At 46.7% G+C, this 20,766-nt stretch overlaps 1 protein-coding gene across 1 annotated transcript in view; it reads left to right on the top strand.

Moving 5' to 3' along the window:
- The first annotated feature begins 2,561 nt into the window (after positions 1 to 2,561).
- Positions 2,562 to 20,766, top strand: part of LOC138446500 (guanylate cyclase soluble subunit beta-2-like) — a 46,999-nt gene continuing 28,794 nt past the window's right edge. The window contains 4 exon segments of the mRNA XM_069601397.1: positions 2,562 to 2,643; positions 14,661 to 14,821; positions 18,545 to 18,644; positions 19,679 to 19,875. Coding sequence (XP_069457498.1) covers positions 2,577 to 2,643; positions 14,661 to 14,821; positions 18,545 to 18,644; positions 19,679 to 19,875 — 525 coding nt within the window. The 5' untranslated portion in view covers positions 2,562 to 2,576.

Genomic DNA, 20,766 nt, shown 5'->3' with positions numbered 1-20,766 from the left:
TTGGGGAGCATATTGTTTCTCTAAAGCGGATCGAATGACTGTATGCCAGTGTGCACTGACTCTGGGGAGGTGTTAGATGCAAGATTCTGGGATCAATAAACAAGGCTGACAGTCTCCGAATAACCCTCTCAGTCTGGGCATGTCTGGCATTCCACGAACATACAACATATGCCCGAACCACATCCACCTTTGACGCCGTGAGCTCAGCCTACAGGAAAGAAGAGGCTGGCAGACTCAGGCAGGGATGGAGGGTGATGGCCACACGGCAGAGAGCACCCCACTTAAGGGAGAGGTGGTGGCTCGGACCCTCATCTGCCCGGGGCGGGGGGGCCCTTATGCAGCCTCTTGGAAGAGCTGGATCCACTGATGCTCAGGGGCCCCTGTGCCGACATGGACCCAGCAGGGAAAACACATCGACAGAGAGAGACTGGGGCTTCTGGTTCAGTGATTGCAACCGTGGGGACAGGGATCTCCAAAGTGTGTGTATGAGGGGGAGGAGCGTGGATTGAGAAGAAGGCGGAGGAACACTGATTTCACCCACCACCACCTTTACAGATAAGGAAATGGAGGCCTACAGGGAGGAAGTAATTTTCCTTCAGAGCTCACTTGTGTCGGGGTGGACCTGGGACGTTTCCTGCCTCCCCGCCGCAGTGGCCGCCCCCTCCCACCCGCCCCCACCGTGTCCCAGACCACCTCTGTGTTCTCAGGACAGTCACAGCCCCTGCTGGCCACAGGAGAGCCTGCTTCTCATTGCCCCCAGGCTTTTCCCTTTGCTCACCCTATTGTATCCTCACCCGTACTCCCACGGGGCTTCCCTGTGGCTCAGCTGGTAAAGAATCCACCTGCAATGTGGGAGACCTGGGTTCCATCCCTGGGTTGGGAAGATCCCCTGGAGAAGGGAAAGGCTACCCACTCCAGGATTCTGGCCTGGAGAATTCCATGGACTAGTCCCTGGGGTCACAAAGAGTCGGACACGACTGAGTGACTTTCACTTTCACATACTCCTGCCAGAAATCTGGGACAAGGATCGTTATTCCATTTTGCAGTGAGGAAGGTGAGTTCTAGAAAGAGAAAGGAGGGTTCAGCCCAGGAAAAACTGGAAGGTTTAGGAGTGAGAAAGGATCTTCAAATACAGAAGGCTTGGGATATGGAGGTGGGACTAGCCCAGTCTGCCTTTCCCCGAAGGGCAGAACTAAGCAGGAGGCATATGCAGGGGATAGCAAAATGCAGGAGCTCTATGGGCTTCAGAGCCCAGATCCTTCATTTGTCAACTGGCTGATGCCAGCGAGACACTGACCTCTCTGAGCATGTTTCCTCAGTAGGACAAGGGTTGATTAGAAATAATCTCTATCCAAAAGCAGATGCTCAACAAAATGAGGCTCAGACATAGGTCTCAGCTCAACCTAAGAAAGAACCTTCTATCAGAGAGAGCTGTCTCTGAATACAAAGTATTACTTGCAGAGCAGTGAGCTTCTTTTTAAGAAGAAACGGAGTTGTGTAGGGTGGGAAATTCAACAATTAGAAAATTTCTCACCTCTCCCAATTCCAAGATTCTGTGATGTGTTCTGGGACAAATTCAAATGCTCTGTACTCATCCCTGCTCTTCAGAGATGCTCTCTGCTGCCTCAAAGCATAAACTCTCTGTCCAGAGTGCTCCTCTTTGCCTACCCATTCCTCAGTTTTGATGAAACCTCCCTTTCTCAGGGAAGCATTTCCTGACCTGCCTCCTTCCCTCTACGTTAACTGAATTGCTAACTACACCTTAGCGATCCACACAAGAGCCAAGCCAAGAGTGCCGGCTTTCTGACTCCCAGGTTCAGTCTCTCTTCACCAGATCTGGTCAGATGTTACAAAACCACAGTCCAGCAGTCACTCCTACAACCCAGCCAGGTACATTGCAAAACCGTGAGATTCTGAAGCAGCTGCTCTACTTGTTTCAGAAGAGCATGATCACTGAATTCCAAGTTTACTACCATGCATTAGGTTCCTAACACGTGCCAAGACAGTGTTGTTTGGAGGTGCTTGGCCTTGCTCTGTGGCTAAGCGGTAAAGAATCCACCTGAAATGCAGGAGTCGCAGGAGACACAGGTTCAGTCCCTCGGTTGGGAACATCCCATGGTGAAGGGCATAGCAACCCACTCCAGTATTCTTGCCTGGAGAATTCCATGGACAGAGAAGCCTCACGGGCTTATGGGATTGCAAAGAGGTGGACATGACTGAAGTGACTGAGGGTGAGCACGCAAAGATAGTTCACGATAAGTCATGATCTAGCAGCCCAGGCCAGAGGGTAAGACCAATGTTCTCGACAGAAGTTGGGGAACCACATCGTCTACTGTGAAGCGAGCTACCTTCTACTTGAGAAGGGAGCTCTTGGCTCAGACCAGGGCCCAGGGAAAGTGTCAGTGGAGAGCTGAGACACAAACACACCAATGCTTCCCATTCCTTTCAATCAGGAATGTTCTTGCTGTATCTTGCCAGGTCGATGGATGTATTCCTGGGGCAGAACTCCAGTTGCTGGGTTTCCATGGTACTGTGATTTATCTTTCAGAGCTTCTGCAGACGTGCAAGACGCCTTCATGACTTATACAGTGTATGATGACGTCATCACCATTAAGCTCATTCAAGAGGCCTGCAAGGTTCTCGGTAAGTCCAAACAGGGCCTTCTTTGCTTCCCGGTGGACCTAGATTTTGATGGGGGCACTGTTCAACCCAGTCCACCCTCCTTTCCTTTCTCCTTCCTTCTCCCTTGCTTGGAGCATACAGTGAGCCAGGGCCTGGAGAGGAAGGAGGGGCAGGTGGCCTCTCCAGCCCTGAGCTCTAGGGGGCTTGCCAGCAGGGAGGCGAGGAAGCCCTCCAGCACTTCCAGCCTCTTTGATAACACCCTTCTTTAAGTCGAAATTAAATTTCCCTTACCCATTCCTCACAGGCAGCATAGCTTTGGGTCATGCTGGGATAGCATTTAGGAATTATTGCAGGTGGACATGGTGGCATCAGGATCGTCACCTGGCACCTAAGACCCTGGGGCAGATGTGTTGGAAACGTGGGTGAGTCAGGAGCTCAGGGCCTTCAGGCCCATTCCCATGCAACCCCCAGAGGGTCAGGGGGCAGGAATGTGGTTTCTAGCCGGTTTCAGGATACTTCTGAGGGCCCAACCAACAGATCTACCATCCTGAGGAGCTCTTTCTGAGACAGTTCTAGATTAAGGCCAGGAAGGACTGATGCTGAAGCTGAAACTCCAAATACTTTGGCCACCTGATGGGAAGAACTGACTCATTTGAAAAGACCCTGATGCTAGGAAAGATTAATGGCAGGAGAAGAAGGGGACAACAGAGGATGAGATGGTTGGATGGCATTACCGACTCAATAGACATGGGTTTGAGTAAGCTCCAGGAGTTAGTGATGGACAAGGAGGTCTGGCATGCTGCAGTCCATGGGGTTGAAAAGAGTCGGACACGACTGAGTGACTGGACATCAGCATAACCAGCCCAGCAGGTATGCTCAGGAACACACCAGGGCAGCCACTCAACCCACAGGGACAAGGAGCTGCTCTAGAATGCGGCAGGAGTGTGTAAAGCACCTGTGTCAGCTGAGGCACTGTGTTTATTTCCCCTTCCTTTGAATCTCAGAAGAATTCTCTAATCAAAAGAAGAAAACAAACCAATGTGCCAGCCCTAATCTCATGCACCTGGACCCAATAGAAAAGAAGGCTTTCCCCTGGATTTTCACATAGCAATGTGATTGACATCTGCATCCCTTCTTCTGTCCCTGGTCAGCTCCTGGATGCAGAAAACCCTTCTGGGCATCACACCTGGGAGAAGCTGGGAGTATCTGCAGAGCTTGAAGGGGACCTGTTGAGGTTTAGGGAGCTGATGTGTGTGATGAGGAGACCCGCCCCAGCCAAGGGGCTGCTGCCTCTGGTTCATCAGGCCATTTGTCTGAGCCAAGCAGGGGCCAGGGGTGCCAGTGAGAACTGGGGGGACGATGGTGATGGGAAGGAGGAGGAATTCGGGGCACCAACTAGTCCAGCCAGATGTCTGTTCACTCCTAGTCACTTGACACCTGCACCTCCTGATAGAACTCGATAAGGTTGTTTCTGAGGCTGAAAATACGGTGCAGGGAGTAAACTGTGCAGTTGATCCTTAGGCTCCTTGAATTTGGGTTCCAGGGAGCACCATCTCCAGACAGCTTCCCAAGCCAGTGCCCCACCTCCCCGGGTGGTGGCCCTGTGACAGAGGACGCGGGCAGCCAGCAGGCAGGGCTCCTGCAGCCTCCTGCTGGTCACATTTGAGCAACCCCCCACTCACTCCCCTTTCTAAAGGGGCTCACAGGGAGACTTAGAGAAGAGCTGGCCCAGTACCTCCTGGTCCACACCCAACTCCTACCCTGTCCTGCCTGCCGGGGGGCGGGCTCCCAGAAACCTCTGTCATCACACAGCTGATGCCAGGGGGTGCGGTGGGGCTTGGGCTGTCGAGAGGCAGGTGGGGCGAGGATTTCCTGCGGGAGTCTGACCCCGGGGCGAAGGCTCTTTACAGGGCTCTGGGCCGCCCCCTGGGCTGGGAGCCCAGAGATCCGGCTGCCACATTCACCTCCGCTCTTGAACAGCCGCATACCCACCCCCGGTGCCGCCTCTTGGTCTCCTTGTTTAGCACACCTGCCCAAGAGATCTGGGGCGGGGTCGGGGGGGTGGGGCTTATCTCCTTAAACATGACTTCTTAGGTCTTTTACATATGTGTTTACAATGTTAGAGAAGATGTAGAAGGGATAGGCTACCCACTCTATTAATATTCTTGAGCCTGCCTTGTGGCTCAGCTGGTAAAGAATCCACCTGCAATGTAGGAGACCTGGGCTCGATCCCTGGGTTGGGAAGATGCCCTGGAGAAGGGAAAGGCTACACACTCCAGGATTCTGGCCTGGAGAATTCCATGGACTATATAGCCCATGGGGTTGCAAAGAGTCGGACACGACTGAGCAACTTTCACTTACGATGTTAAATATCAAAACTCACAGGTAGATAGATACCCTCTTATTCAAACATGCACTTCCCCACAGACCACTTGACCTGCAAAAGGGAAGCTATTGACTCTTTGCCCTTTCCAGGGAAAGTTTGGTCATTTCATGGATCTGGAGAGTGGAGCTGTAAGAAACAGATATTTTTCAAGATTTTGAAAATCTCTTTTAAATTGAGAACTTCTGTGGACAGAATTGTGTCCACTCTCAAGCTCCTGTGTTGAAATCCAAACCCCCATGGGATGGACTTGGAGAGGGGGCCTTTGGGGAGATAATTCAGACGAGGTTATGAGGGTAGGATCCTTATGATGGGATTAATGCCCTGATAGGAAGAGACACTGAAGAGCTTGTTTTCTGTCTCTTGCCTGTCTGTCTCTGTTTTTCCCCACCACACACACACATAATGTAGGGAGAGAGGGAGAAGCCAGGAGGAGAGCTCTCACTAGGACCTGCCATACTGGCACCTTGACTTTGAATTTCTAACCTCCAGAACTGAGAAAAATAAATGTCTGTTTTAGACCACACACCAGGCTACAGTACGTTGCTTAGGCAGTCCTAGCAGACCAGTACAGGAATTCTAATTAGTATTTATGTGTCCAGAAAGAAATACTATATACCTCTAATATCACACCCAGGCTGTTTTGGTGACTGTGTGTGATTGTGGATGCCATTGTGGTGTAGCAGTACTTTTGGCAGAGAGATCCCATCACATGCCTGCCCAGTGCACTCACACTTCCAAACCAACCAACACGTTTAGAGGCAGCAACAAGTGTGTAGACCAACGTGTAGGCTGACTCACGCTGCCTTCCTACCAAAGGCCAAAGTCTAGTGCTGTGATTTCTCTCTGTCTAGCTTTGACAGTCAGAAGGATATTTTCCTCTTCTTTATCACAGTAACATCTGTTGGCCTGTCCCTGAAATGGTGCATAGGTATGGTGAGTGCATTTTTCAAATAAAAAGTTGGGATTCAAAATTGAGTAAACGCATGCATGAGACTTGGAATCAGGATGACCGTGGGAAGCATGGACTGTGTGGCTTCTCTCTCTTTACATCTATTTATTGATCTATAGGTATAGATAGATATAGATATATCTGTTCCAGTTCTCAGTTCAGTCGCTCAGTCGTGTCTGACTCTTTGCGACCCCATGAACTGCAGCATGCCAGGCTTCCCTGTCCATCACCAACTCCTGGAGTCCACCCAAACCCATGTCCATTGAGTCGGTGATGCCATCCAACCATCTCATCCTCTGTCTTCCCCTTCTCTTCCTGCCCCCAATCCCTCCCAGCATCAGGATCTTTTCAAATGAGTCAGCTCTTCACATCAGGTGGCCAAAGTATTGGAGTTCAGCTTCAACTTCAGTCCTTCCAATGAACACCCAGGACTGATCCCCTTTGGGATGGACTGGTTGGATCTCCTTGCAGTCAAAGGGACTCTCAAGAGTCTTCTCCAACACTACAGTTCAAAAGCATCAATTCTTCGGCACTCAGCTTTCTTTATAGTCCCACTCTCACATCCATACATGACCACTGGAAAAACCATAGCCTTGACTAGATGAACCTTTGTTGACAAAGTAATGTCTCTGCTTTTTAATATGCTATCTAGGTTGGTCATAACTTTCCTTCCAAGGAGTAAGCATCTTTTAATTTCATGGCTGCAATCACCATCTGCAGTGATTTTGGAGCCCCCCAAAATAAAATCTGATACTGTTCCCACTGTTTCCCCATCTATTTCCCATGAAGTGATGGGATGCCATGATCTTAGTTTTCTGAATGTTGAGATTTAAGTCAACTTTTTCACTCTCCTCTTTCACTTTCATCAAGAGGCTCTTTAGTTCTTCACTTTCTGCCATAAGGGTGGTGTCATCTGCGTATCTGAGGTTATTGATATTTCTCCCAGCAATCTTGATTCCAGCTTGTGCTTCCTCCAGCCCAGTGTTTCTCATGACGTACTCTTCATATAAGTTCAATAAGCAGGTGACAATATACAGCCTTGATGTACTCCTTTTCCTGTTTGGAACCAGTCTGTTGTTCCATGTCCAGTTCTAACTGTTGCTTCCTGACCTGCATACAGGTTTTTCATGAGGCAGGTCAGGTGGTCTGGTATTCCCATCTCTTGAAGAATTTCCCACAGTTTATTGTGATCCACACAAAGGCTTTAGCATAGTCAATAAAGCAGAAATAGATGGTTTTCTGGAACTCTCTTGCTTTTTCGATGATCCAGCAGATGTTGGCAATTTGACCTCTGGTTCCTCTGCCTTTTCTAAATCCAGCTTGAACATCTGGAAGTTCACGGTTCACGTATTGCTGAAGCCTGGCTTGGAGAATTTTGAGCATTACTTTACTAGCATGTGAGATGAGTGCAACTGCGTGGTAGTTTGAGCATTCTTTGGCATTGCCTTTCTTTGGGGTTGGAATGAAAACTGACCTTTTCCAGTCCTGTGGCCACTGCTGAGTTTTCCAAATTTGCTGGCATATGGAGTGCAGCACTTTCACAGCATCATCTTTCAGGATTTGAAATAGCTCAACTGGAATTCCATCACCTCCACAGCTTTGTTCATAGTGACGCTTTCTAAGGCCCACTTGACTTCACATTCCAGGATGCCTGGCTCTAGGTGGGTGATCACACCATCATGATTATCTTGGTCATGAAGCTCTTTTTTGTACAGTTCTTCTGTGTATTTTGCCACCTCTTCTTAATATCTTCTGCTTCTGTTAGGTCCAGACCTTTTCTGTCCTTTATCGAGCCCATCTTTGCATGAAATGTTCCCTTGGTATCTCTAATTTTCTTGAAGAGATCTCTAGTCTTTCCCATTCTGTTGTTTTCCTCTATTTCTTTGCATTGATCACTGAGGAAGGCTTTCTTATCTCTCCTTGCTATTCTTTGGAACTCTGCATTCAAATGGGTATATCTTTCCTTTTCTCCTTTGCTTTTCACTTCCCTTCTTTTCACAGCTAATTGTAAGTCCTCCTCAGGCACCCATTTTTCTTTTTTGCATTTCTTTTTCTTGGGGATGGTCTTGATTCCTGTCTCCTGTGCAGTATCTTTATAGCTGTAGATATACCAATATAGATTCAGATATTGGGGCCTCCGGTGACTCAGCTGATAAAGAACCTGCCTGCCAGTGCAGGAGATGCAAGAGACATGGGTTAGATCCCCTGGAGAAGGAAATGGCAACCCCCTCCAGTATTCTTGCCTGGAAATTCCATTGACAGAGGAGCCCATGGGGTCACAAGGAGTCAGACATGACTGACTGTGCACACACGCACCCACCATAGATGTGTATGAATAGTACCCACCTACTGGGTGGGCACTAGGTCTTTAGAGAAGCCTTTGGAATCAGACAGATCTGGGTGAATGTCTTGGCTGGCTGGCTGTCTATCTATCTTCCATAAATCAGAGAGAGCAAGTCCCTGATGGAGGAGAGAGGTCTGCAGGAAGGGCGTTTCATTGTTTCACAAAAGACACTGGTCAATCGAGACAAACTCTTCCCTTGGACAAAGGATAAGCGCATGCTGGGTTATGAAGGACTAGTTAGTACTTTGCCTTCCTAACGGGCTCCAGAATGCCATTTCTCTACCTTTAAGCAATTGTTGGGACTTTTCCAGGCCACTCTGCCACTGCATAGCTCTGCGCTTTCTAATTAGCATAATTCAGGGAGGCACCAGATGGCAGGTTGGGCCTTGCATAAGAATCGCTCTGTGTATGAATCAGCGCCTACTTAGCGTGTAAGTGGGTGATTAGTGATCTGAAGTGACAAAATTCAAAACAACACACCACAGCCATTTGGCACAGCTGTGCCCGTCTAGACTTTGCCCGCTAAGAAACCAGCAGTAAAACACATTTCAACAGCTAGCCATCAGCAAGTGCCAGCAAGCCTTCTCTGCACCTAGCTCTATTAAAAAGAAGAGGAACAACATAACATTTCACAAGGTCCTGTAATCAGGCGTTATCATTTGATCTTTACTGTGACTCTCTGAGGTGGAATAAACAGCCCAGATCCTGCAACCAACCAAAAATGGGAATACAACTCAGGTGTCCTGACGCCCAGGCCAGCACTGTAGCTGGTGGGCAGGAGGAGTAGTGGACTGGGTGGGCACAAGATCGCTTTTTTTTTTTTTTTACAATATTTATTTATTTGGCTGTGCTGGGTCTCAGTGGTAACATGTGGGATCTAGTTCCTTGACCTGGGATGGAACCTGGGCTCCTGCATTGAGAGTGCAGAGTCTTAACCGCTGGACCACCAGGGATGTTCCTGACAAGGTCTTTGGAACTGGGCAGCCCTGGGTGCACTCCTTGGCTCTGCATCATCCCTAATAGGGTGAGCTGGGGCAAATTCCTCATCGGTAAACATTGCTGGCACCTACAGCACCTACATCTGGTGGTTATCCTAAAGAAGAAGTTCGATCATGTGAGCCAAGTGCCTTCCACTCAAAAAAGCAGGCCCCTCCCTCCTGAGCCCAACTGGTGGACCCCTTGTTGGGCAGACTTCTCTGCTCCAAAGCTCACCAGGAAGCAGGCAGCTCATACCAGGTGTGAGCGACGCGGCACGTTGGCTGTAGACAGTCTTCCACCTGAGCTGCCTGCAGCTGTTTCCCAGTTCTTTTTTATTTTTCCCCTACTACCTGATACACACATTGCTATACCAGGAATCAATCCCCCCCCCTCGCCCCCCAACTGAAAATCTGTTTCCTCCTTGTGGGGCTTCCCTGGTGGCTCAGACAGTAAAAGATCTGCCTAAATGCAGGAGACCAGGGTTTGATTTCTGGGTTGGGAAGATCTCCTGGAGGAGGGCATGGCAACCCACTCCAGTATTCTTGCCTGGAGAATCCCATGGACAGAGAAGCCTGGTGGGCTACAGTCCATGGGGTTGCAAAGAGTGGGACATGATTGAGTGACTAACACTTTCACTTTTCCTCCTTGTAACCTATGGTACCAACATGGAGAGCTGTTCCCTTTTTTTTTTTTTTTTTTTCCTTCTATTTTTTGGCTGTGGCATGTGAGATCTTAGTTCCCCCACCAGGGATCAAAACCTGTGCCCCACCCATTGGAGTCTTAACCACCTGGACTGCCAGGGCAGTCCCCTTCTCCCTTCCTTAAAGGCCTCTGCCTCCTCACACAAGATGTTCCCATCAGCTATCTCATGCCTGGTTGAAGTAATATTGTTGAGAAGAAGAGTGCTCTAGAAGAATGGTTCTTTCCAGGTATCTGAAGCTTATTCCTCTGGGTACCCAAGCTTTGGCGGCAGGGGGGTGGGGTGGGTGGGGAAGACCCATTTTCAAAGGAAAAATCTCGAAAATGCGTGGCAGTCCCTTCCCTGTCTTGTGGAAGAGCACGTGCTTTTCTGGGTGCCTCGGGTGGGTCCCCAGAGGAGCAGCTCTTGTCACTTGTTTCTGGGTGACAGGAGGAGGGCAGAGATTGTGGGCAGGGCAGCCTGGAGAGGGCCCTTTGCCCAGAGAAGGCCGAGTGCAGGCAGCGGCGGCTCTGGGCCCTCCTGGGCCTTACCAGGTGTCCCCTCCCACCACCCACCCTGCACAGCCTACCTCTGCTCTTTCCAGTCCCTTGAGCTGTTGCCCAGCAAGTAGTAAACATTTCCTGGTGATGCTGAAAAGCCAAGCTTGTTAAGTCAGAAAGTTTGAGCTTATACATCATTCCAACTGAAAAGCTTCCCAGAAGGCCCTACAGCTCTCTCCCCTGGAAAGCCAAGCACAGACACTCAGTGAATGTTATTTTCCTGCCATCCCTTCTATTAAAAAAAAAAAACAACACTTTTTAACTTTTGGACTCAGAGGGAGAGGGAGAGGGTGGGATGATTTGGGAGAATGGCATTCTAACATGTATACTATCATGTAAGAATCAAATCGCCAGTCTATGTCTGATGCAGGATACAGCATTCTTGGGGCTGGTGCATGGGGATGACCCAGAGAGATGTTATGGGGAGGGAGGTGGGAGGGGGGTTCATGTTTGGGAACGCATGTAAGAATTAAAGATTTTAAAATTAAAAAAATTAAAAATTAAAGAAAAACACTTTTTAATAGAATTTTTCATACCCACACACACAAATCAAGAGAATTGCACACCGAAGCCCACATCCCCTTCACCCAGCTTCAATCAGTATTCGTATTTTGCCAATCTCGTTTCTTCTCTGTGGTTCCTCCTCCCTTATTTCTCATTTCGTTTTTGCTGGAAAATCTTCAAGCGAATCTCAGGTTTCCCATAATTGTGCCCTTAAATATTTCAGTATGAATCTCTCACAAGATAAAGGCATTTTAAGGCATAACCATAATGCCATGATTCTACCTAGCAAAGTTCTGAATGTTCCAGAGACCCGGGAGCCAGCTGTACCTTGGCTGGTGGTGGAGAACTGTGGTCTTCTGATGTTAGATTTCCTAAGGTTTTTTCAGGACAATCAGGGAAACCTTTTTACTTTGACATGATTTCAAACTCACAGAAGGATTGTAAGAATAGTACAAAGAATTGCCGTACGCTCTTCATCCGTATTCCCAAAATGTTAACATTTTACCATGTTGGCTCTATCCTCTCTCTCTATCTATGTTTTTTCCTGAATCGTTGGTATGTTAAGAAAATGATGTCTCTTTATTCCAAAAGTGCTCTTATGTAACCAGTTCAGTTCAGGAAATGAATGTCGCTATGGCGCTGTTATCTAAACTATAGACTTGATTGAGATTTCCCCAGCTTTCCCAGTAATGTCCTGTAGGACAAAAGAACACCCTGGATCAAGTTGGTTGTCACTTTTCTTTGACTTTCTGGAGTTTGGAACAGTCCCTGAGTCTTTGTGTCTTGTAACGTTGACATCTTTAGAAAGTGCTAGTCAGCTATTTTTTAAATTTTTGATGTAGATCATTGTTTTAAAAGTCTTTTTTGATTTTGTTACAATATTGCTTCTGTTTTTATGAGGGTTTTGTTTTGGTTTTGGCCACAAGGCACTTGGGAGTTAGTTCCCTGACTGGGGATTGAACTGGCACACCTACACTGGAAGGCAAGCCTTAACCACAGGACTGTCAGGGAAGTCCCCTTGGCTAGCTATGTTGTAACATGCCCGTCAACTCAGGATTATCTGCTGTCTTCTCGTGATTCAGCTCAGGCTACACTTTCTTGGCAGGAAGACCAGAGGGTTATGTTTTGTCCTTCCCAGTTCATCATAGGAGACATCTTATGCCTATTTGTCCCATTAGTGGTGCTAATTTGATTGCTTGATTTACATGGAATCTACCAGGTTTCTCTGCTGTAAAGTTATTATTTTTCCCCCTTTGAATAGTATCTTATGAGAGAGACTTTCAGACTATGTCTATATCTTGTTGCCTCTCAAACTCTCCCTTCCCTAATTTTAGTATGCGTTGGTGATTCTTATTTGAATCCATAATTATAATGTGGTCAAATGGTGATTTTTTTCTAGGCATATCATTCCTTTTAATTCATTAGTTGAATTTCTACTATCAAGAATTTTCCCTATCAATACCAGTGTGAACTCCTTACGCTTATTTTCCTTAATAGGCTATAATCTTATATTTTTGTTATTCTGATGCTCAAATTCTCTCTCTCTCTATCTGTATCTGTCTGAACCTGGGATGGGTTCTGTGGTCTTCTTAGGTAGCTTTCCTAATCCGCACCACAGGCTTCCTTCTACTCTTCTTCTTTCTCATACAAAGAGAAACCTGGTTCCCATCATTTCCCACATATTTACTTATAAGTTTAATCCTTGGGCATTCAGAAAGTCATTTCAGATTTGCTAACTCACATCGCTGTGGGAAGGAAGCCTACTCACATAGTCAAATATTTATTTAAAGTTCGTTTTGTCTTTAGCCTAAAGGACACAGTCAAAATCCTGTGTTCGGAGTTCACTATTTTTTTTGCTGCCTGGGCTATTTGGTTGCCCCCTAGGTTATTAGGTTCTTCAGAACTTTTCTGTTGAAATACTATTTTGTTCATTTGTCTCTGTTTGTATTCCATCTTAGAGTTTTCTCTATCCTTATTTATTTCTTCAAGTGTAAGAATCATTAACATGATGCCCCAAACCAGAACTGTGCAAAATTTTTGCTCAGAGAAGTGCCCTTCCCTACGCACGCACACTCCACGATTGTTCTATTTCCACCCATTCCCAGCGCCCTGTAGGTCAGGCATCCCCAGCCTCTGGGATCTAATCCTGGATGATCGAGGTGGAGCTGATGTAATAATCATAGCAACAAAGTGCACAATAAATGTGCTTGTTCAGTTCAGTCCCTCAGTCGTGTCTGACTCTTTGCGACCCCATTAACCACAGCATGCCAGGCCTCCCTGTCCATCACCAACTCCCAGAGTTTACCCAAACCCGTGTCTAGAGAGTCGGTGATGCCATCCAACCATCTCATCTTCTGTCATCCCCTTCTCCTCCTGCCCTCAATCTTTCCCAGCATCAGGGTCTTTTCAAATGTGCTTGAACAAACCTGAAATCATCCCCCTCCTTCCTGGTCTGTAGAAACATTGTCTTCTACAAAACTGGTCCCTGGTGCCAAAAAGTTTGGGGACCACTGCTATAGGTAACCAATCTCAGTAGTTTCTGGTGTTTATCTTTGCACAAATAAGTAGATAGATGCGTATTTCCTTATTGCCCCTTATTTACTACACAAAAGACAGAATACTAAGCATGTTTTAGACTCTCCTATACACTGTCAAAAAATATGCTAAGGCATCTACGACTTGTCTTTAGTTCTTTCCTGCATTGTCTTGTCATTTCCTACATATTCCTGATGTCCTGTAACTTAGAAAACTCGGGGAATCCTAAATTCACTGAAGGGAAACTGTCTAGCTACCCAACGCAGCGGCTGGTTTTGAAAAGTGACCTTTGTCTTCTCCTTGACAAGCATTCTCAACTACGAATCCTAGAGGAAGCTCCAAGCCCGGCAGGGATGGGAGAAACCACACCCAAACCCAAGATGGTTGCTCAAGAAACAGTCAGAGGTCCTTTCCTATGAATAGAGTGGGATGGGCAGAAACAGAATAACCAGTGTCTGGAACAGCAACTTCATGGATTTTTGTACCTTTATAGAACCTAAGAGTCAAGCAGACAGTGTTTCTGCACAAGGCTGCCATGGCCACTTTTTTTTTTTCTAACTTTTTAATTTTTTTAAACTTTTAAAAATATAGATTTATTTATTTTAATTGGAGGCTAATTACTTTACAATATTGTAGTGGTTTTGCCATACATTGACATGAATCCACCACGAGTATACATGTGTTCCTCATCCTGAGCCCCCCTCTCACCTCCCTCCCCATCCCCTCCCTCTGGGTCATCCCGGTGCACCAGCCCCGAGCACACTGCCACTTTAAGACCCAACTTTCCAAACAGCCCCTCCTGACAGAGGTCCTGGGGATGGGGAGGCCTCTGGGGTTGTTTTCCCAGCAGGTGACAGGATGCACCTGCTCAGAGCTTCAGCCTAGGGGGCCCACAACACAGCTATTTTTTTTCTCACCTTGAATAAGTTAGATTTATTAATAGCAGGAAAGGAGGGGTGGAAGGAGGAAAGAGGAAGGAACAATTCCACATGTGTCCATGCACTCTTCAGAAGTTCTTTTCCCCAGGGCTCATCACCTTTGGAAAAGACACGAGTGGAGTTTAGTATTTCACCTGGCCAGGGCTTGTATTTTGGGTTCCACAGGGGTCTCCATGGAAGCCATTCTGAAACTCTTTGGGGAATACTTCTCTAAATTCTGCAAAACGTCTGGCTATGACCGGATGGTACGGACACTGGGGGGAAACCTCACAGAGTTTATTGAAAACCTAGATGTCCTCCACAGCTATCTGGCGCACTCCTACCAGGTAAGCCTATCTGGGTCAGAGCTCAGTGGCCCTGAGAGAAAGCAGGTGCTTCTAGCAGTCCTGGGTCATCTCGCCACCTCCCCTAAGAGGCTGCAGTTGCCAGGGGCTTGTGGAATCCTTGGTACATGGCATCAGTGGGGTGTTTTCTGGGGGCACGAATGGAAAATGAAAACTTGTTGGCTACTTTTATAAACTGGCTCCAATGATCAAAGAAGGGCAAGCTGGGGAGGTTGACTTTGTGCTGGGGGACAGCCCCTGTTGATGGTAGCTGCTGGGGGTTTGACATTAAGTCCAGAAGATTTAACGATTAATCACAACGGGAACAAAGACTGGGAACCAGTCAGGTTTCAGGGGATTTGCAAATTCTCTCCTCAGGTTTCCTGGCCTAGAAGGAGCTGATAAATAACTTGTGCAGCCAGATTCATTCATTCATGTATTAGATGCAATGTCTTCACAGGGCCAAGAGCCGGAATCGGACACCACCCAACTCTGATTAACCCATGGTGTGACTACCTGAGGTGCTAAACTGATTTCCCTACTGGGATCTGTCCTGCAGGAGTTCAGTTCTTGGTTTTCCTGTTCGTAGGCATCGGTGGAAATTTAAATGGCCAGGCTTTTTTTTAAAAAAGGAAAATGCTGTACTAAAGAGGCAAAGTGGCATTTGCACGTCATAATAATAGCTTATTATTTTATATAAAAGAGTTGATATTTGTTTTTAGGGCCCTTTACAGTTTGCTAAGCTTTTTCTTCACCATTTCTATACTGAATGCTCAGACTACTCTTGAGGGAGTTCCCAGGTGGCTCAGTGGTACAGAATCCGCGTGCAGTGCAGGAGATGAGGGTTTGATCCCCAGGTCGAGAAGATCCCCTGGAGAAGGAAATGGCAAGTCATTCCAACATTCTGTCTGAGAAATCCCATGGACAGAGGAGCCTGGTGGGCTAGTGCATGGGGTCGCAAAAGAGTCCAACATGACTTAGCGCCTAAACAATAATGAGAGGAGCAATAGACTAGAACTTCTCGGTGTCAGTGAGGACATTTTGCATATAATGAGATAAATAAAATATATAAATGTTATATGAGCTGAAATAAAATGTATGCAATGATATCTGATAGATTTCCAGGCAAAAGATTATAATCATCTCTTTAGGCAAAAATACAATAAGATAAAGCTGACTTTTTCTTTATGTCTATCTCTAGTAATCTGGTAAAATCTTCAGGTTTGTATTTCTGGTTTTAACTGTTGCCATTCATCTTGTTATTTTTTAGCTGAATTTCATTTGAGTGCCAATTATGAGACAGATGTTGGGCTAAGTAGTGTATAAACATTGAATTATCCTCTTACCCCTAAGATTAGGCACTCTTATTTTTCCCATTATACAGATGAGAAAACTGAGGTCCAGAAAGTCAAAGTAACTGTCCCAAATTGCCCAGGTTGTGGGGGTTGAGTCAGGACCCATCCCCGGGTGTGTCTGTCTCCAAAAACCATGTTCTGGTTGGCTTCTCAGTATTTTCCCATTGCCCTGATTCTCCACTTTTATAAAATCACATTTCAAGTAAAATATAAAAGCACAGTCTTAATATTTAGAGGGCTGGAGACATGACCAGAAGGATTAAAACACCAGCTTCAAGAACTGTGTCTAGGAAGTAGCTGAGGCTCGGGCGCAAAGTGAGGGTAAAATGCTAGCAAAAGCTTGTGTTTCGTTTCAGCCCTTTTGCATTCTATTATTATTGTTATTTCTCACTAGGTAGGCTTTGGATATAATTTTTTAAAGTAACTTTTTCCTGTTTTATCATATTTTTACATTGTGCTGCCTCAAATCTTCTTCAGATTACTCAAATGTAAGCATGCCCATCTATATGTATATGCTTTTGGAAAGATAGATACTTGGGGGAAAACCCTCGTTTTAACTAGCACCCCCTCTTTACCTCCTTCTGACTCTCTCACCCCCACCCTCCACTACCACCACCACTGTGGGAGGGAGCAAAAATCTCAGAAGGAACCCACGTCCTTAATCTCTTCCCTCACTCAAGCCAAAAGCTGTGAACCTGGGTGCTGAGCTGCTTACTACCCAAGGGAGCAAGAAAAGAGCTACTCTCAGGGATTCCCCTTGACATTCCCCCCCCCCCCGCCAAAATAACACCCCAAATTTTTCACTCATCCATAGGGATTATCCTGACATCCTGGCACCATCTATCATGAGATGGTACATACTTGGATGTCAACATTTATTCCCAGAGCAAGATGGTCTCTTCGGATGTAGCCTTGATTTTTCAGATGTGCAACACTGCAGCACAGATGGCCTTATGTTTCCAGAGCAAGAGACGAACTTTTCTCCACTTGCCAATTCCTCCAAGCTCCTGCTCATTCAGACTGAAGATGCTCATGGTCACTTGGTCACAGGCCAAGCACGCAGCCAGCCACCTCTTGGAGTATAGACAGAAGCAGCATGGCATGGTAGAAAGACTCATTTGGGGGGTCAAGAATGTTCTACAGTGAATCTGGCCTTAACCTCCCTGAGCCTCAATTTCCTCCTCTTTACACTTGGCTTCCCTGGTCCCTCAGTGGTAAAGAATCCTTCTGCCAATGCAGGAGGCATGGGTTCAAACCCTGGGTCGGGAAGATCCCTTGGAGACGGAAAAGGCAACCCACTCCAGTATTCTGGCCTGGAGAATCCCTCAGACAGAGGAGCCTGGCAGGCTACAGTCCAGGGGGTCACAAAAGAGTTGTGCATGACTTAGTGATTAAACAACAGCAGCAATAATACTTGCATATAGAGTTGGTTAGGTGATTAGGTATAATATAAAATTCCCGATTCTTAGGGGCTGAAAAATCGTGGGTGTTTTTTTGGAGGGGGGCAAGGCTTTATTGGAGCCCCTAGTGCAGGAGAGGAGGAGGGCATGGCAACTCACTCCAGTATTCTTGTCTGGAGAATCCCATGGGCAGAGGAGCCTGGCAGGCTACAGCCCATAGGATACAGAGTCAGACACAACTGAACTTATTGACACTGAAGCAGAGGGGAGCAAGAACAAATAACAGGTGCCCTTGCATGCCTACTCCCCAAAGGGAGCAAAGCTTGTTCCCCATATGGGGTGAGGGCAGGGGTATGTCCAGGGGTCGAGCTGGGGGGCTGGCTTAGGCATTTTGCCCACCCCTCTGGTGGTGCTGAGTGCAGGGGCACGCTCAGGACCCTGCTTTTGCTCCTGACACCCAGTTTTTGCTCCTGGCTCTTCAGAAGTAGCAGTAGGGGATTTTTGGTCTCTGTATCTTTTGTCCAGAATTTACCCCAACAGCTTGCATGCACATGGTTATTTTTAGCCCCATACAGTTTCTTTGTATTTTGTTGCTTGAGAAGAGGTGTTGTATAGGCGCAAGCATTGCAGTGACTGCAGCAAAAGGTCCCAGCCTGTCTCATTCCCCTGGAGAGACTCTATACCCTTGTTCTTAAGGGGTATGGGGCTGGAGGTCTTTTCTTACGAAACTTCTTCCTGCTAGAAAAGGGTCAAAGACCCCAGCCTATCCTAGAGGTGTAGAAAGTTCCTCCCTGACTGTTCTAAGGACCTGTAGCGACCTAGGCCACTCTCCAGTGGATGTGATTGGAAGGGGGTTGGGGATACAGTTCTATGTGACGTGATAAGTAAGTACTGTTGCTTCACAAAGTCTCAAGAGCATAGTTTAGATAACCTGTATCCACTGGGAAAAATGTACTGTGTCTTTTAAAAAGGAGATGAATGCACCATCCTTTCGTGTGGAGAGAGGGGCAGAGGGGAAGATGCTTCTCCATTACTACTCTGATAGAAGCGGTCTGTGCCACATTGTACCAGGTAGGGGGATGGCTTAACCAGACCCAGAGCTATGAGGTCTACGGAGTAAGGATGTCTTTCCCCATAGATTCCCCAGAATGAGTAAGAGTCGGCTGTGGGTAGGAAGTTCAAGTCCCATCTCTTTCATAGCCTGACTTTTTGCTATCGTGACCATAACTCCCAAAGTTGAGCCCTGAAATAAGTTTCCAAGTACCAAACAAAGGAATGATTTTCATTTCAGCATTTTCATCATGTGAGTTTTCATGTAATTGTGATAACTCTGCATATTATTTTATATCCTTTTGTTGCATTCAGTATTATAGAAAAAGCGCCCTTTCAGAGTTTCACAGTCTTTATTGTTTTTCAAGATTTTTTTTGCTGTGGATCATTTTTAAAGTCTTTATTGAATTTGTTATTATGTTTTGTTTTTTTTGGCCAAGAGGCATCTTAGCTCCCAGACTAGTGATCAAGCCCACACCCCCTGCATTGGAAGGGGAAGTCTTAACCACTGGGACCTCCAGGGAAGCTCCTCACAGAGTCTTTAAAGCCGCGTCTTCAATGGCTGACTCATATTCTATATCGTAATTAACTAGTCACCTATTGTTGAATTTTCAGTGGATTCTACTCTTTTGCTGTTGCAAACAGTGCTGAAGTGAACATCTTCATGCATGCTTTTCTGATGTTTTATGTTAAAACCCTGGGATAGATTTTTAGAGGAACACTTAAAAAAAAGTGATCATTAATACTTTTAGAGTTGACTTTTTCTTACATTTTCTCTAGAGTTTGTTTAATGAGTTGCATGCCTTCCTGGAAAAAACAAACCAATGAATAGATGCCAAACTAGAAATTAGAGTGGTGGGAATTATATTTAGTGCCTTGTTATAGAAATCGCCACCTTTAAGTTATTATTTTTCGTTTATTAATCTGTCATGTGCTGCCTGCTCTGACACAGGGCCTAGGCTTGGTGGACTCAGGAATATTTGTCAAACGTTGTATAACTTGATTTGCTTTAAGATTTTGCCTTCTGCCATCCCTCACCTGCCCTTCTGCTGCAGGGATCATTGAAGCTGTGGCCAAGGACTTCTTCGACACTGACGTGACTGTGGACGTCCTTGACGTGAATCAGGAGGAGGAGAGGACGGGGAAGAAGGAGCACGTAGTGTTTCTGGTTGTGCAAAAGTCACACGGACAGATGAGAAGGGCAAAGCCAAAGGGATCACAAGACAGTCAGGACAGCCAGAGAGGTCGAGAGGTACCGGGTGTGGTGTGTTTTCAGAAAGCACAGTTTCTCTGGGGAGCGACCAGTCTCAGAACAATTGATGCAAAGAACAGAATCAACTGGACCTTCTAACAGTGGAGTTAGGGCAGGGTGTTTCAGTCTCAGCCCTGCTGACATTCTGGACCAGATAATTCTTCGTTATGATGGGTGGTCCTGTGGGAATTTAGCAGCATCCTTGGACTACCCACTGGATGATAGTGGCACCCAGCTCTCCCCCCACCACCCGGGTTGCGGCAAGCAAAAACGTCTCTGGGCACTGCCAAGTGTCCTCAGAGCAGGAGTGGGAAACAAAGTTACTGTTGGTTGAGAGCCACTGGGCTAAGCTCATTTGAATAAAAATTGGGAGGCTCTTTGGGAATGGACCTTAGCCTGGCACATTTTTGCCTGTTAAAAAACTATCAAGGCCTTGAAATTTGGAGCTTGTGGCTTGTTTTGCAATTCCCATGATGCAAATTGACCTTTTAAGTCCCGAGTGCCCATTTCTGCAGCTGGGGCCAGGCTGGGGGCTGGAGTGAACTCAGAAGCCTGCGAACGGCTGCCTTGCTTGCAGTCTGTGGAGTGACTGTCATCCGTTTAGGGACCATATCTATCAGGTGCATGGCTCTCTGTGTCCACAGAGCTCACAGGACTATCCAGAGAAGTCTGTGACTCCTGGAGCACACAATGTTTGCATCTCAGAGTGTTCAAAGCTTGCTTTGCTCACTGCAGAATCTTCACCCACAGGAAGAGAAGTCACCAGGTGATTTTCCTGTCACCAACACCACCCCCCTTGAGATTTTATAATCTGCTGCCTTATATAATGCTGCCTTTGGTGGAGAAACAGCATGAGGATTCATTGGATGACAGTCTTGGGGCTTATGAAAT

Source organism: Ovis canadensis, chromosome 10 (genome assembly GCF_042477335.2).
Source record: "Ovis canadensis isolate MfBH-ARS-UI-01 breed Bighorn chromosome 10, ARS-UI_OviCan_v2, whole genome shotgun sequence".
In the NCBI taxonomy this organism is placed as follows: Eukaryota; Metazoa; Chordata; class Mammalia; order Artiodactyla; family Bovidae; genus Ovis; species Ovis canadensis.
The sequence above is the reverse complement of the archived record's forward strand: the minus strand, read 5'-3'. Positions and strand labels throughout refer to the sequence as shown.